Source organism: Quercus lobata, chromosome 9, assembly GCF_001633185.2.
Source record: "Quercus lobata isolate SW786 chromosome 9, ValleyOak3.0 Primary Assembly, whole genome shotgun sequence".
In the NCBI taxonomy this organism is placed as follows: domain Eukaryota; kingdom Viridiplantae; phylum Streptophyta; class Magnoliopsida; order Fagales; family Fagaceae; genus Quercus; species Quercus lobata.
The window spans coordinates 23,430,956-23,448,705 of NC_044912.1; the positions used below are offsets into that span (position 1 = coordinate 23,430,956).

A 17,750-nucleotide genomic window follows, 5' to 3' on the forward strand; every position below is an offset into this window, starting at 1 on the left:
TGGACCTCTGGAGGTCCATAAACAAAAAGTCAAATGTGCGTTTGAATGGTATTCGTTGGGCTCTGCAGAAAAATACCAAATTACCCTTGATAAATGGCTTCAGTTCTCACGCGGTCTTCATTCCTCTCATCTCATCTCTCTGCTCTGCCCTCTCAATAACAAATTTCCAAATCCAAACACAAAAAAATCTATAACAAATTCCCAAATCAACTAAGGAAAAAAAAAAAAAAATCAATCCCTTGCATGGGTGTTACAAACGATGTGCTAAGAGAAAAGGGGGGAAAAAAAAAAAGAAAAAAAAAAAGAGGAAGAATGACTGAAGGAGAGCTCTGTGAGTCTGTAGAATGTTCTGGGAAAAACAAAGAGTAGAAAAGAGTAAAGGAAAAAAAAGAAAAGAGTAAGGGTATATTTTTAGTAAAGGGAGAAAGGAAGTGCTAAGAGAAAAAAAAAAAATGGAAGAAGGAGAGTTGGAACGTTCTGAGTTTGGAGGAAGTAGTAGATTGCAAAAGAGGAAAGAAGTAAAAAAAGAAAAGTGGAAGGGTATGTGTGTGGAGGAGAAAAAACCAAAGGGAAAAAAAGGAAAAAATAAAAGAAAAAGAAATGCGGTACGTGTGTGGAGGATAAAAAAAGAGGGAAAAAAAAGGAAAAAAAGAAAAGAAAAAGAAATGGAATCACAATATTTTCACAATAAATTTTAAGTGGTATGTTATTATTAGCTAATATTGGTGTGAAAAAAATAATTTTTTTAGAAAGAGAAAAAAATAATTTTAGTAGCACGTTCAAATTAAAATCAGTATCAATTTTTATCACAATATTTTCACAATAAATTTTAAGTAGTAGATTATTATTAGCTAATATTGGTGAGAAAAAAATAATTTTTTAAGAAAGAGAAAAAAATAATTTTAATAGCACGTTAAAATTAAAATCAGTATCAATTTTTATCACAATTTTTTCACAATACTTTCTGTGGGGCCAGAGAATTTGTGACCCTGACCCACTTTACATTAGGGCCCAAGGCCTGAGCTGAAGAGAACTATTGCCGAGAACGCACAATGAAAGACCAAAAAAGGCCTAAGAATATGGCTGATGATGATCTTATACTCGGCATCCCATAGAGCCTCTAAAGGAAAAGACGAGCCCCGTGCAGGAGCAGGCCAAGTGAAAAAGCTGCTAATACTGCAATAAAGAACTCTGCGTCTAACAGGTCCATGTTCTTTACCATACTATTCAGCTTTTACAACTACCCCCAACGACTCTAGGTATGAGTTGATAGGACAAGTCTCAACCTCAGAAAGTGGAGCTTACACGTAGACGCTGGAAGGAGGGTAAGGGTTAGTATAAAAGGGAAAAGGAACCAATTGAAGGGAGAGGTTGTCTCCCAGACCATGAAGTCTGAAAGGAGGAGAATAATAAGAGCACTAAGCTCCTCGGACGAGGTCTAAAGACCGTAACCACTCATGTCGCATCAGAAGAAGGTCTTGTTAGACACGCTAGGTTCATCTTCATGTAAATTTTCATAGAAACCACGACTAACCGCCGTTCGGTGATCCAGGCATAGCCTTTCAAGCCCATGCTTTACAAATTATATTGTTTGGGCCGTTAAACGTACGAACCCAATATCATTTTGGGGTCGTTACAAATTGTGTTCTTACACTTTCACAATAAATCTTAAGTAGTAGGTTATTATTAGCTAATATTGATGAGAAAAAAATAATTTTTTTAGAAAGAGGAAAAAAATAATTTTAATAGCACGTTAAAATTAAAATCAGTATCAATTTTTATCACAATATTTTCACAATAAATTTTAAGTGATAGGTTATTATTAGCTAATATTGGTGAGAAAAAAATAATTTTTTTAAAAAGAGAAAAATTGATTTAAGTATGATGAAGTAGTTGATTTAAGTATGAACCAAACTCACATAAAAAAAAAAAAAGTATGAAATAAACTCCCTTATATATACATTGTCATTTTTGGTAATTTATCCCTCAAACTGCCACTTTTATAAGTGCTAGCCAAACACTCAACTTTTTCAAAAAACACTTTTTAATAGTTTTTACCAAACACTCAGCTTTTTGAAAATGTACTTTTTCATTTTGCACTTTTTGAAAACTCCATTTTTTCATTATGCACTTTTACAAAAAACTGAGCCAAACTCACCCTAAGTCGGGGTTAATGATGTAGAAGGTGAACTGAAAGATTTGAATGTTGGATATGGTATTTCAATTTTTTTGGAATGTAATTAATTTCTAATACAATATATATTTTTAAATTTCTTTATATGCCTTTAAGAATTTTCTGAAGAGTAGTTTAGAATATTCTTATTACTTTTAATGACTTAGATTGAGTGTTGAAAAAAAAAAAAAACTTTCAATCTTAATCATTGAGAAAAAAAGTTTAAATTTAAAAAGTGAAAAGTGGTAAAAAAAATTTGTGAGATGAGAATGGGGTAATCTGTAATTGCACTAGATCCTGATTTGTCATGTAATCCTTTTATTATTATTATTTGTTTAATTCAAAAAAATAAATTTGAAACTCTCTCAAAATTTGATAATAAAAGAGAGTTATTATCATCAATGACAGATGCTATAAGTTGAAACTCTCTAAATAATGAGGACGTTTGGATTGCGCTGAAAGTGGCTGAATGCATTGTTGCGTTTTCCAGCTTTTTTTTTTTTTTTTTCTCTTTCAGCCGCACTATTTGACCAAGTCAACTGTGAATAGTGCGTTCATGCACTGTTCACGGACCCACAAATTTCACTTTTCAGCAATTTTTTCATTAAAAATGGATCCCACGATACTATTCACACATTTAAAAATTATTTTGCTACAGTATTTTCAGTTTCAGCAAAAATAAGCTCAATCCAAACGGACCCAATAAATTTGATTGGGCTAATGGTATTCAATGGGCTCGCAAGCCCAGCGGGCTTTAAAAAAAAATTGGGCTATCAATCTCAGTCAGGCTAAACAAAACACTACATACAAAACACTACATTTTATTCTATCAAGAACATCTTAGCCATAGATATTGTATCGAGATTGAAGCGGATGACTAAAAAATTTCATTCATTGAATCAAAATTATTTATTCAAAATGAATACTTTGATGGATATTTATGGTATGGTCCCCACATTTGGCACCAAAAAAAAAAAATTGGGACACATGGTAAAAACTTAGCTCACAATTGAAATCTAATTTTGAATCTAAAGGATAATTATGGTGTGGTCCCCGCATAAATCTAGACACATGATGCAAAATTAGAACTCTAATTTGGAATTTTTTTTTTTGAGAATCCACATCAGAAGATTTTTATTCAACTAAGGCTATGAAAATCAACCTGAAGTACATCTGCAATCTCTGGTGGTACATCTTCCATCCAGACTTGTAATGATGAAAAAGAAAGTGCCTGCCTCGCAATCGAGTGAGCTACAGTATTACAATGCCTCCTTACATGAGAAAAAGAAATAATGGAGAACTTAGAGGCTAAGTACTATATATCCTTGATAACATGACCGAACTGTGCAAGGCTATGAGAGTTTGACTTCAGAGCGTTCATGAGGATTTGTGAATCACCTTCTAGCACCCCCTTATTGAGACCAGTTTCCAACGCCAACTCCATTGCACACCTAGCTGCTAAGGCCTTAACTTCAATAGCTGTACTAGGCAATGGAAGTCGCTGTGCCAAGGAGACCATCACCTCCCCCTTGCTGTCCCTAATCACCACCCCTATTCCGGCTTGGTTTTCATCCTTGAAAAGTGCCCCATCAAAATTAATCTTGTACTGTTGGTGCGCTGGTAGCTGCCACTGCATTGGGGGTCTGTCTGTAGCTGTTGTTGCTGCATAATTATGCAACAAAAAATCCTGTAACCTGTTTTGAGCTAATTGCACCAAGTTTGGTAGATTTTCACCCCTTTTCCCAACCCTCATATCATTCTGTCTCTTCCATACAGCCCATACAACCATAGCAAATAGTTCCGAATCCTTGTTCTTCGCCAAAATGCATCCCATAAGATCAACAAAGCTCTTTATTTGCCTTAGACTACGCTGGTTCCAAGCTTGTACCGAGAGCAAAATTTCCTCCAACTTCGGACAGAGGTATAAAGCATGGAGTGTGTCTTCTTGCTGCATCTTACAATGATCACAGCGGTCATCATTTAACACCTTTCTTTTAACTAAATTCTGCTTCGTGGGGAGTTAGTTTTTCACAGCTTCACCTATTATTATATATATAAATATAAATAACTATATTTTATTGGTTGGGAGGTCAGAGATGACCATTTCAACAATTCTCCCCGTGGACCTAATAATATTTCTCTATCAGGTTAGGACCAATAGTATACTAGTCTTATCCCTTTAAAAAAAAAAAATTATCTTACTTTTTTTTTTAAAGAATAAATTGGCTTACCTTTAAGATTCTTTAAAAAAAAAAAAACATAAAAATTTTTTTACCCTTAAGATGTAAGGTTCATGTTTTGCTGGATACTTGATATAATTGAAACTTGTTATAGAATTGCATGAAAGCATTTTCTTTGCATATGTTATGTTATTTAAAATTTTAAATGATACGTGAATATTGTTTTTTTGTAAAAGATAAATTTCAGGTTTATAGTATTAGGTTGGCAAATAGTGGGCAAACTTGTGTATTGTAAGTTAATTTGAAGTCCAAGACATGTATGTATGACTGCACAAGAGGTTTCAAAATTTTTGAAATCTCTACATATAGTATATCGATCGAGATCTCGAAACATAACTTACTAAAGTTGATCCATTGTGATAGTAATGAAGTTATAATCTTGAATTAGCCTAATCAGTCGTCACAACTTTTTAGGGTTTCTTGGATTCCAAGTTAAGGTATAAAAGAGACTTAAGACGTGATTTTAGACTTTCAAAAACTGTGTATTGTGCACCTAAGGTGAGGGTTAACCAAGTTCTCACAAAAGCATCACCTAGTAATCAAGGACTAAAGATTATTCAAGATTTTATGATCAAGTTGAAATTGCTATAATGAAATTGCTAGGCTTCAAGAAGATTCTAGAAGGTGTGAGTAAATGTTCACATTCGAACAAAGTCCTTGGTTTTGGAGCTGTGTGGTCACATCAGTAAGTCCACCTGAGTTGATAATATATTTAGCATTAAATATGTTGTAAGCTTCCATTATTTTATAGTAGATTTGTTTCTTGGAGGCTGGTGAATAAATTCTTGTAGCATTTTCTATGTCACCATATCACATGCTTATTTAGTTTCCGTTGTGTTTTTTTTTTTTTTTTGGGTGGTTGTTGCATGCAATATTGGTGTGTGATAATTTAATAAAGGTCTGAATCACTTGAGCATATTTGGTTCATTAAATACTCTGGACTTTAAAATTTTTTAATTTGCACAAATGGGTCTAAATCTCTAATGGATAAAATTCAATTATTTGATTGAAAATCATAAGGTAGGGGCAAAATCATAATTTCACAAGTCTAGGTTTAAAAAAAAAATCATTTTACAACATAGCATAATTTTTTTTTTTGAGAAATAATTACAACATGGCATAATTCAAAACTTGGCCTAACACCGAATTAAAGTTAAATTGTACTTTCAAGGGCAAAATTGTTATTTTTAGCACAAAATTTGGGAACTTTATTTTATAAATATCGAAGCTTAGTTCTCATTGGTTGAAAAGTGCTCTTAAAGTAGTATTGAGCATAAAATAAAACTGAGGTACGGTTGCTAGGTGCCGTACACGGTTGTCCTGAGGACTTAAATTGAAGCATTGCATCATTACATAGAAGTTTCTAAATTATTAATTAGACAAAGATTTGATGATACAATGACAAACTAAACCCTTTTTCCCTGAATTCTCAGTGTGAATTAATTAATTAATACGACAACACAATAAAATCCCATTTGGTTTCTAGAAAACACACCAAATTTACCTTTTGAGCAAGTTCCTCATTCTTAATCTTTTTGAATTGTTGCTTTCCATTTTAAGATAAAATCTTCAAATTCATAACTCTGAACTTACCTTCCCACCATTTTATTTCTTCTTATTTTAGAGCCTTTTACATCATAGTTTGAACAAATAAAAAAGGTTGGGATATTGTTGGGAAAAACTACAAAAATAAATGTGGATATTTTTGTTTTGAAAAATAAACCACTCACTAGTGTAATAGTGACTAAAATATACGGAGAAGTAAAGATTTAAGTCGGGGTTAATGATGTAGAAGGTGAACTGAAAGATTTGAATTTAAGTCGGGGTTAATGATGTAGAAGGTGAACTGAAAGATTTGAATGTTGGATGTGGTATTTCAATTTTTTTGGAATGTAATTAATTTCTAATACAATATATATTTTTAAATTTCTTTATATGCCTTTAAGAATTTTCTGAAGAGTAGTTTAGAATATTCTTATTACTCTTAATGACTGAGATTGGGTGTTGAAAAAAAAAAAAAAACTTTCAATCTTAATCATTGAGAAAAAAAGTTTAAATTTAAAAAGTGAAAAGTGGTAAAAAAATTTTGTGAGATGAGAATGGGGTAATCTGTAATTGCACTAGATCCTGATTTGTCGTGTAATCCTTTTATTATTATTATTTGTTTAATTCAAAAAAATAAATTTAAAACTCTCTCAAAATTTGATAATAAAAGAGAGCTATTATCATCAATGACAGATGCTATAAGTTGAAACTCTCTAAATAATAAATTTGATTGGGCTAATGGTATTCAATGGGCTCGCAAGCCCAGCGGGCTTTAAAAAAAAAATTGGGCTATCAATCTCAGTCAGGCTAAACAAAACACTACATATAAATAAACAAAAGGGCCCATACAAAAATCCAGGCCCCAAATAATATTTTATGATTGAGCCCTAAAAACTTTCCCTCATTGCTCTTTCCCAAAATTTCGAATTTTGAATACCTTCTTCACACTCTTCACTCTCAGACACAGACGCAACACACAGACCCACACAACACACGGAGAGAGAGAGAGAGAGAGAGACGTTGTTTCTTGCCGTTGATGTTGGGCAAAAATCAAAATCCCACATCGGATTTATACGTCAAATTTGGTGTGCTTTTGTTTTTGTTTTTGTGTTTGTTTTTTGCTGGTTCTTGAAGAAGAAGAAGGAGGAGGAGGAGGAGGAAGAAGAAGAATATAGTGGTATAGAAATGATGGAAGCAATATTGATAGAGTGTGTTCAGAATAGCCTTCGGCAATTCATGCACCGAAACGCCATTTTCATCTGCGAAAGACTCTGCGCTCAGTTCCCATCTGAGGTACTCTCTCTTTCTCTTTCTTTTTCTTTTTCTTCTTTTCAAGAAAAACCCTTTTGTCATTACCAAAAAATATTGGTAAAAAATTGAAAAAAAAGAGAAAAAAGAAACTGACTTCTTTGGCATCTGGGTTGTGAAAATTGCAGACAAATTTGCAATTGTTAGCCGGGTGTTATTTGAACAACAATCAATCTTATTCTGCTTATCACATTTTAAAAGGTATGTATGTATGTGCTTTTTTGATTCTTATTAATTAATTGATTTAGAATGTTTTTGTTTTTTTATTTTTTTATTTTTTCAATAAGTTTCTTATTATGTGGTTTTATTCTTATGTGAATGAAGGAACACAGATGGCTCAATCCCGGTACTTGTTTGCAATATCATGCTTTCAGATGGATCTTCTTAATGAGGCCGAAGCCGCGTTATGTCCTCCTGCCAATGACCCTAATGCTGCCGAGGTTGTATTTTTAATTTTACAACCACAAATCAATAATATTCTTAATCATTGCATATGTTTTCTTCAAAATTTGGGGTGGGTTCGATCAAAATGTAATACTTTGGACCCATCAATTTTGCTATTTTTGTAGTTGTTTGCTTCGCTGCTGATGATGACTTACTTGCTCACTGTTGTCTGTCTTCTTTTCTTTTTGCAGATTCCAAATGGTGCAGCTGGTCATTACCTTCTTGGGCTTATTTACAGGTTGCTCTTTTTTAGTTTTTGTTTTGATAAGTAGGTTGAGCTTTTGTTTTCCCACATGTCAGTCTTTTTGTGAACTTCCAGAGTTCTTTTGCTTGATAGAGAGACAAGGAATAAGTCAGTTTGAGACAGACATTGTTTACTTATAAAAAATGAAAAAGAGAAAAAAGAATGAATGGGACATAGGACACCCTTAAAGCTTGTTGGTTTCTCTCATATGGTTTTTTGAAGTGGATTGTCTAAGAAGTTTGCTTAAACTTATTATCAAATTCACCAGACTATTAATGTTTCGCATGACAGAATATCAAGTGAAAGTCATATTTAATTAAAGTTTTCTTCTTGCTGCCCCAAGATATGGACTCACAACTGACTATGAGTAGTTGGAATACAATGACACATTCTCTTAATTTGTGTTGGCTTCTATTCTTTAATTTATTTTAATTCACTGGCATCTCTAGCTTATTTAAAGTCTTGGATCAAAGTAGCGCATGGACAACGTAAACAGGGTTGTTAACCCCCAGTTAATTGAATTTCATTGCTATATTATCTTTTAACCTCCGTGATCCATATGAGTTATATTTCCTTCATCTTACAACAAGGATAGTGAGACTGAATTTCATTCAATTCTCATCTTTGAATTTCCAAATTAACATAAATTCTGTTGATGGTTAGTTTTTATTCATGCATAGACTGCATGAATATGTCCATTTATATTTACTTCAATTTTATGAAATTTCTTAGTTTAGCATATTGGCTGCTTATTATTGGGATTTTATTTTGTTTTAGGTATACTGATAGAAGGAAAAGTGCTGTGCATCACTTCAAGCAGGCATTATCTATAGATCCTCTAATGTGGGCTGCATATGAGGAGCTTTGTGTATTAGGTTTGTACAAAAAATACCTGCTTGGTTTCAAGTTCTTTAACTGCTGTGCTACTGGCATTATATATAACTTCATGCAGAAACCAATCGGTTAACTCTAAAGGCTTAGAAACTTATTTTTAGGAATTTCAGCTAATTTGAACTCAGTGAAAAAGAAATTTAAGGTCATTATGGTTGGTGAAGTTCCATATCATCAAAAGAAAAAGAGAGTTATATAAAATATCATGGTTGGACTGCTGCCCTAGGTAAGATTCTTACTAATGATAATCTTTGCCACCGTAAGGTCTGTGTGATCAAGTGGTGTTACATGTGTAAGAAGGCTGGGGAGGCGGTTGATCATCCTTTTCCTCCAGTAAGTATGTTAGTGATCTGTGGTCCCTGATTTTTGTTTATTTGGGGTTCAGTGGGTTTGCCTCATCGAATCATTGAAGTGTTGGCCTGCAGGAAGGGGAGATTGTTAGGCGAGGTGTTCTGCTTGGTGTGCAGTACCTTTGTCTCTTATTTGGATGGTTTGAAGGGAGTGTAACTGTATAGAGCATTTGGAGGTTTAGAAAGGCCTTCAATGGAGTTGAAAGTTTTCCTTCTGTGTCCTTTGCATGAGTGGATTGCTGTATCCAATCATTCATCTCACACTTTGCTTGTTTTGATTGATAGTTGATGTTCATATAATTGAGGGATGTAGTAGTGTTATCTCAGTAACCTTTGACGTTTGCTCTCATACTTTTGATCCATATTTAATTCAAGGCCTTTCTCCTTTGATTGTTTTAGGTGCTGCTGAAGAAGCAACTGCAGTTTTTGGTGAAGCAGCTGCTCTTTGCATACAAAAGCAGTACTTACATCATGGATCAGCTTCCCAAAGCTTGCACATCTCAAATGAGGATCGTAACTTAGTTTCTGGCAGGAACTTTGGCCAAGGCCCTGATGATGCCAGTCCAAGGCAATTGAAACACATGCAAGGAAATAGCCTAAGAGATATTCCTGGCAATTATCATGGAGCAGCTGGATTGGGAGGAGCTGCTAGTCAGCCTTCAAATGGCAGTTCATCAAACATATCATTCTATAATACTCCTTCACCAATGGCCTCACAGGTATAAAAATGGAAATTACACCTCATAATGTTATAGCTATGTGTAAGGTTTTACATCCCTTTTTATTTTGTGTATTAAAGATTTAATCACTACTATGGTTAATTCCTTGAAACTTTAAATGAAGTTAATGTGTTTGTTTTCCTTATAAAAGAATAACTCTCTTCCTTCCAAAAAATAATTGTTTTTGATGCAGCTCGTTATAACTCATGGTACTGAAGAAGTGGACTTTTTTTCCCTTGTTTCTTTAGCTAATATATTGTGTTTCTTTACATCTTCATTAGTTTGTATCTCCTTTTTCTGTAAAGATTAATCAGTGGCCTTAGATCCCCTATATTTCACAGTTGTCAGGTGTTGCTCCACCACCTTTGTGTAGAAATGCGCAGCCAAACGGCCCAAACCCAAGCATTCTCAATGCTGATAGCTCTCTAAGGTCAACTGTAAACTCTACTATTCAAGCCCCTCGAAGAAAGTTTGTGGACGAAGGAAAATTACGAAAGGTTATTGATTTGAATATTCATTTATTTATTTATTTTTTAAATTGTCACTCAGTTTTCATTTATATAAAAAAGTAATTATGTATTTCACTGCTTTCATATGTCATCTCCTTTTCTTAGGATATAGTGATAATTAAATTAGCAGTAATTCCTTATTATAAATTATAGTCTAAATTATGAATTTTCATGTATCCATTTTTTAAGAACTTTTTTGTAATAAATAAATTCAATAAATTATTTGGTCAGATTTCCAGAGTGCATTTGTTGTGCATGAAACTAGGAATTTTATAGGGTTCATTAGTAACATGTCAGGAAGTTAAAATTGGGCAGGGGGAGTCTTATCAGCCTTGGACTTTACACATTATCTAGAAAAGCTTGGTTCAAGTTTTTTTAGGTATTAGTTTTTTGAATTTGTGAAGTTGTGAGGTGTGAGCTTTTGTATATTAATTTACCCACCAAGATCATTTTGTTACTTGGTTTTGTGTTTATATATTTTGTTAGAATGGTGGTTTAGGTGATTAAATTTACCCTTTCTTATTAGTTTATGCTTTTGGGATAAGTGGCAATTTTTTATGGTATTAGTGTAGGCGGTAGTAAGTCTGATTGTATGTTCGAAAATTCCACGTGTTGGACTCCACTTATTGAGGGAGAGTCTAGACCCACATGTGAGAGAGTGTTAGAATGATGGTTATCCACCCTTTCCTATCAACTTAAGCTTTTGGGGGTAGGTGGCATTTGATCATGTTCATGTATTTTGAGGTTATTCAATTGTTTCAGTATTTTCTGCTTTTCCTTGCCTTTTAGGTATGGAATTTGAGCTCATGGTAGTTTATTTTGCCTTTGGGGTTGATATAATCCTCAATTCATTACATAGGTTGCACCATTGTACTTTAATGTGTCGGCTTAACTTGTCTATACATGTTATGGCATCTTTCTGCCTTATGTTATCAAATTAGTGGGTGACATTTTCTTTTTGTTCGTTATACACTATATGTGGATGGGGAAAGAGGAGAGGGGGGAGTATAGGGGAAGGGGGTGGGGGGTTTAAATTTTCCTGTTTGAAAGTTTTATAAAGGGAATAAGAAAGGATTTGAAAGGGTTTTAATGGATATCTTACTCCTTCAAACCTCTTATTTTTAATTCCCCCACATTGGGGGAATTTGGAGGAGGGTTCCATTTTATTAAAAAATTTCAAATTTCCAATTTTATCCCTAGCATTTTATCAAATTACTAACTATATCAACCATCTACACAATCAAAATTCTCTCTTTCTTCCCTCGCATTTAAAGTCCTCCCTTGGTTCTCAAATGTCTTAAATATTATACCTATCTAAGAACAATGTCGTTGACCAGTTTTGTGCCCTCTCAAGTGTCTTTTAGCCATTAAGAGTTACTCACACTGCAGTGTAGTAACAAACTTCACTTTTTCAAGGACAATTACTTCAATTTATACCCTGGAAGATAATCAATGGTCTGTCTCCAACCATCTTAAGCAAACATCTGCCCTTTTTTTGGATAGAAAGTTCAAGAGAAGACAGGAGCACAAAAACATGTAACTGGACAATTCAAAGGACAAAAAACCAAGTAGTAGTAGTCCGCTTCTTGAGAATTATAGGAACAAAAGTTATGAACAAATGCATGTGTCCCATCCAGTTATTAAGTCTTTTATAAAAAAAGGGACAGAATAAAATTTAGTTAATAAAAAAAGTAACTTAAAAAGAAATGAAAAAAAAAGACTTTTTTCTTTTGTTTTGTTTTCTCCAGCTGTGTTATCTTAATTCAAGAGTCTCACATTGGACAGTAAATAAGGTTTTGTTACTTAGTGCCAAATGGAAGGTCCTAAGCTCTCTCTCTCTCTCTCTCCCCTTGAGCTTCTTTCTACTAAATTAAAGCCTGAAATCGATCTCTTTTGTCAGCCACAGATCCACTACTTTCTCTACGTGGTGCTTACAGATATATTAATAATATGGTTGTATATAATGGTCAATCACCCTCCTTTACTTAAACATATATATTATGCTTTGAAATAGAGTTTGGTGCAATATAATTAATATGTTCATTGGTTAATAGTAGAGTAACACAGTTTGGTTAGTAATTTTCTTGTATAATTGCCTATCACAAAAATAGAAAATGGCACAATTATAATTTTTTTTATATTTTTATTTTGTTTATCTTTATATGTATTTTTGAAGAGAAATTTCATGTAGATAATATCAAGTAATGATCTCTTATGATTATATCTATTTGTTTAATTTTAACCAAAAAAGGGTACAATCATCAATTTATATGGTGTCTTACCCTTTCCTCTACTTTCCACATTAGTTTTTAAAACATCCAAACAAAGAGGAGGGTCTCTATTCCCTTCTCTTCCCCTTAATTTTTAAAACATCCAAACAAAGCCTCTCCTCTCCCTCCAAACTTTCAAACCTAGTCTAAGTCATTTGAGCTTGTCTTTTTTTATCTCCTTTGTTTTCAGATTTCTGGGAGGTTATTTTCTGATTCTGGCCCTCGACGAAGTACAAGACTTTCTGGAGAAGCAGGGGCCACGAATGTGAGTGCAACTATGGTAGTTGGAAATGGAACTAGCAACTCTTCTAAATATCTTGGAGGTTCCAAGCTGAGCTCTATGGCATTTCGTGCTGTGACAGTTCGTAAGGGTCAGTCATGGGCTAATGAAAATATTGATGAAGGTAATGAATCTCTTTATCTTCTACTAAGTTAGTGACCTATACTGAAAAAATGATGATTACCAGTGCAAAAACGATAATCTTCCACTGGTATTCCTTTACATAATTATTCTCTACCACTTGGTTAAAAACAATAGGATTTGATTTTTCTTAAAAAACCTGATAATGGGAACTCAAGTTTTTAATTGCATTGCGGATGCAAGAGTTGTTTCCTATAGATTGTGGTTTGGACTTCCAATATGTCAATGTGAAGTTGGCCTTATGTGAACTCGATTTCCTTTCATTACGATATTTTGCCTAATGGCTATTTTACTGATACTCTAATCATTCTAATTCGATCTCATTTAGGGATACGCAATGAGGCTTTTGATGATTCTCGTTCAAATATTACATTGTCAACTTCTAGTTCATCTCCCTCTGTTGATACTAGAGATCTTGAACAAGAAGGAGCCACCATTCCAACTAATGGAAGTATCATGAATGGCTCAAGAGTTATTAGTGGTGCTTCAGAAATAATGGGCCTTTTGAGAACACTTGGGGAAGGCTACAGACTTTCCTGCATGTACCGGTGCCAGGTATTGCACGTTTTTTTCTTGAAGAAACAACAAAACATACTAGTTATATAAATAGGAAAAGATGATCGGAGAATTTTTTACGAAAATAATGGAAGTCTATTAGAAATCGACACAGAAAAAAGATGATTTTATATACCCTGGTTTATGTGTAATTGTATGACTGCTTCTGGGTTGTACAGGAAGCACTGGATGTCTATCTTAAACTTCCACACAAGCATTATAATACGGGCTGGGTGCTTTCTCAGGTAGTTTTGTAGTTCAAAATTCTATACTTGACCCTTTTCTGGATTTGATACTTTTTATCTACATTGTGATACAAAAGTTGACTATTTATACAAATGCATGGATTTTTTTTATTTTATTTTTTTATTATCAACGAACTGGTTTATTTACATGCCATTGTTTCCTAAATGACTCTTCTGCTAGAACATTAGAATATCTGCATAATACTGACTATTTGGCATGTTATTGTTCATGTTTCAAATGCAGGTTGGAAAAGCTTATTTTGAATTGGTAGATTATTTAGAAGCTGATCGGGCTTTCAGTCTTGCTCGCCAGGCATCCCCTTACAGTTTAGAAGGAATGGATATATATTCTACAGTACTTTATGTGAGTTTTGACCATATTGTACTTGAGGAAAGAATTCTTTTTTCCCCTGTAAAATGGAACGGGGGTTGTCCCAACTCTTAAAAGGATGCAATCTGAAAATTTACTTCCTTGGATGGGTAACTTAGCAGAGTCAGAGTCAGCTGACTGCAAGCAGGGGGCTTAAAATCATTGTTCTGCTTCTTAGTTTGTCATTACTATATAGTTCTCTTGATCTATTATCTATTTATCTTGCATTTATGATAATGTATGCTTGCAGTAAATTTTTTTTCCTGTTGCTTCGCTGAAAGTTATACTATCTCCATTGCAGCATTTGAAGGAAGATATGAAGTTAAGTTACCTGGCTCAAGAACTTATATCGACTGACCGCTTAGCTCCCCAATCTTGGTAGCTTTGTCAACTCTTTTCAAATTACAATGTGCATTGTAGTCTTTAGTTTCTTATAAACCTGCTCAGCATTGGACTTTTTCAAGTATTTTTAATACTCACTTTTATACTTCTTTATGTTCAGAGCTTTTTCTCCCCTAAATGTTGTTATTATTATTATAATCATTATAATTTAATCTGGTGTTTAAAGTTTGGCTCTATGCAGTATAATCTGTAATTATCTCATGTCTTACTGAAACTGATTTTGGTTGTTTGTTCACTCTGGTGGACCACGTAATAAGTTCTCAATTGTAAATTGTTGTTATTGTTCTTTATTACACTCTGAAATATTGAGATATGGAGACTTCTATTCATATAAGTGTAAATTTTTCCTGCATACTTGTTAGTGGAGGGATGGGAAGGTCGTTTGGCATTTGTCTTTCAGTTTTTCCATGAGTCGTGTTTGTTACTGCCCTCCTGTTATATGGTTGTATTATGGCAACTACTTGTAGACGTTTGGTGATTTATTGGTTTATTTGGCATTGATCACCTACTTTTCATGCTGCTAGTAATTTGTCTTTTCAATTTGAGGGTCCAAGGCCAGGATTAAATAACAGGGTTATTATCATGTCCATTGTTATCCATGGCTGTATTCAGAGTTCTTAGTTGTTACTATCAACATTACCTTTTCTTACATGTTTTGTTCTGAATGGACATGCAGGTGTGCTATGGGAAATTGCTATAGCTTGCAGAAAGACCATGAAACGGCTCTGAAAAATTTCCAGCGAGCTGTTCAACTGAATCCAAGATTTGCATATGCACACACCCTTTGTGGCCATGAGTATGACAGTTTCTTCCCTACCTGAAACCCAATTTAACTCATAAGATTGAAAATCTTGTACAGTGAACTTGTATTGATGGTTAATTCTTACTTTTTATTATTTCAGCTAGCTATTTATGATCTTGCAATTGTTTCCTCAACTGCAGATATGTAGCTTTGGAGGATTTTGAAAATGGAATTAAGAGCTACCAGAGTGCACTTCGGGTTAATGCAAGGCATTATAACTCCTGGTATGGGCTTGGAATGATATATCTTCGCCAAGAGAAGTTTGAGTTTTCGGAGCATCACTTCCGAATGGCTTTCCATATAAATCCACGTTCTTCTGTTATAATGTCTTATCTTGGCACAGCTTTGCATGCCTTAAAGGTTGGATCACTCGCTACATTATTCTACTATTATTTATGGCTGCTGAAGCAATATTGTATTTGCAAGCTCTCTTAATTGTGTTTCTATTATCCAACAGAGAAGTGATGAAGCTTTGGCGATCATGGAGAGGGCTATCTTAGCAGATAAGAAGAATCCTCTTCCCATGTATCAGAAGGCTAATATACTAGTGAGCTTGGAAAATTTTGATGAAGCTCTAGAAGCCCTGGAGGAGCTTAAAGAGTATGCCCCTCGTGAAAGCAGTGTATATGCTTTGATGGGTAGGATTTATAAGCGGAGTAAGATGTATGACAAAGCGATGCTTCATTATGGTCTTGCTTTGGATCTGAAGCCGCCTGCGACAGATGTTGCTGCCATTAAGGTGATTGACTTATTTCATAGCTAATTGTTTCTTTTAAACTTGGATATTATTGTTTATTTATTTATTTTGACAAACAACTTGGATATTATTGTTGTTATTATTGAAATGCTACTTCAGAACCAATGGTAGTGTAGCCTAGTGGCATTTCTCCTTTGGGAGGTTTCGGGTTTGGCCGAAATTCGGTGCTAGATTTGTGGGGTTAGAAATTTCTTCTATTGTTTGTAGAAAAAAGGTTTAGTTTTCCAATTGCACAAGCACGTTTGTCATTCAATTTTGTAGTAAGATAAGTCAGACTATCTGCCACAAATTATGCGTTTTGGCTCTTTATTTGTATCTATTCCATCGATGCGCTTCAAAAAAAAAAAAAAAAAAAAAAAAAAAAAGAAAGAAAGAAAGAAGAAGAAGAAGAAGAAAAACTCTTGAGTTTGATTACTTCGCAAAAAGATTGCATTTCTTTTTTGTTCTTTCAATAAGTGCAGAGAGCAAGGAACTTTTGTTATATTCATCATTTCTTACTTTCTAATCTTTTGACAGGCTGCCATTGAGAAGTTGCATGTACCTGATGAAATTGAAGACAACTTGTAGATTTACTTGTCCTTGATGTGCAGAAATGGAGAATGATGCAAATTATTCGGCTCAGATCATTTGGTTCCAAGGAGTTTGGCCTGCTTGTGCTTTCGATGGATGATGAATAAAAAAGCTTAATGCTTGAGGCCTGATTTTTCATGCTGGTATCCCATCTAGTTGGCAGATAATGTGGAAGTAACCTCATTTTCTGTAGGTGATTTACACATAACAGAGGAGTGCGTGTAACAAAGGTATTAAAAAATGCCATACGTGTATGGATACTGGTATAATGATGCCAGAGAAGTCTTGTACCATTAGTCTGTATTACTTGTTCATAGTTGTAGTTGGCTCTCCAATTCATTGATACTAGGGCATAATATTCAATATATTTAAATCTGTTGTTTATCAAGGCACATAGCCAGATTGCTGATCCGCACCCGTTTCTTATGATTTTGCACTCATCCTGTACCCTTTGCCGCACTTAGTTGTATTTGGAATCATACCCTTTTACACGAGTTGGTTTATTAATCATTATAGCTCAGTTGTAACTGATGCTAGAGGCCCTTGAGGCACACATTCCATCGAACAACTCAAGTTTTTTAGAGTCAAAGTGAAATGAAGGCCATTACAATCATTATAATTGTGATTTCAAGGATTGTCGTTTTAGCCAATCGTCTGTGGGGTTGAGCTTGCTTTAGACTTTAATTGTATGTTATAACATAGATTGCATTGACATAACACTACAATCTCCAAGTCAATTAAATTTTAAGGAGTCGATGATAAAATTTTGAATTTAAGGATTTGCAATAGTTTTATAAAGCTGGATATTGGAGCAATAGTCTATCATTCAATCCCACTTTTTGTGACATGGCTTGGCTAGCTGGTTTCTTTGATATTAGGTTATCACTCACAAAGTTGGGTTCAGCTTGGAGGCAAATTGAGCCTCAACTTCAGCA

The 17,750-nt window shown here is 34.1% G+C and overlaps 1 protein-coding gene across 1 annotated transcript; it reads left to right on the plus strand.

Annotated features, from left to right (window-relative positions):
• Positions 1-6,831: 6,831 nt before the first annotated feature.
• On the plus strand, positions 6,832-17,368 carry LOC115959907 (cell division cycle protein 27 homolog B). Its single transcript, XM_031078567.1, has 16 exons — positions 6,832-7,251; positions 7,395-7,467; positions 7,591-7,706; positions 7,902-7,948; positions 8,732-8,829; positions 9,595-9,914; positions 10,256-10,411; positions 12,884-13,097; positions 13,443-13,669; positions 13,849-13,914; positions 14,159-14,278; positions 14,586-14,662; positions 15,363-15,482; positions 15,629-15,848; positions 15,946-16,227; positions 16,762-17,368. Exons 1-16 carry the CDS (start codon positions 7,144-7,146, stop codon positions 16,810-16,812), a joined length of 2,295 nt encoding a protein of 764 aa, XP_030934427.1. The 5' UTR covers positions 6,832-7,143; the 3' UTR covers positions 16,813-17,368.
• The last annotated feature ends 382 nt before the right edge of the window (positions 17,369-17,750 follow it).

Coding starts and splice junctions, on each gene's coding strand:
- LOC115959907 (XM_031078567.1), top strand. CDS start 7,144: ATGATGGAAGCAATATTGATAGAGTGTGTTCAGAATAGCCTTCGGCAA. Junction 9,915..10,255: donor CTTCACCAATGGCCTCACAG/GTATAAAAATGG, acceptor TATATTTCACAG/TTGTCAGGTGTTGCTCCACC. Junction 14,279..14,585: donor TATATTCTACAGTACTTTAT/GTGAGTTTTGAC, acceptor TCTCCATTGCAG/CATTTGAAGGAAGATATGAA.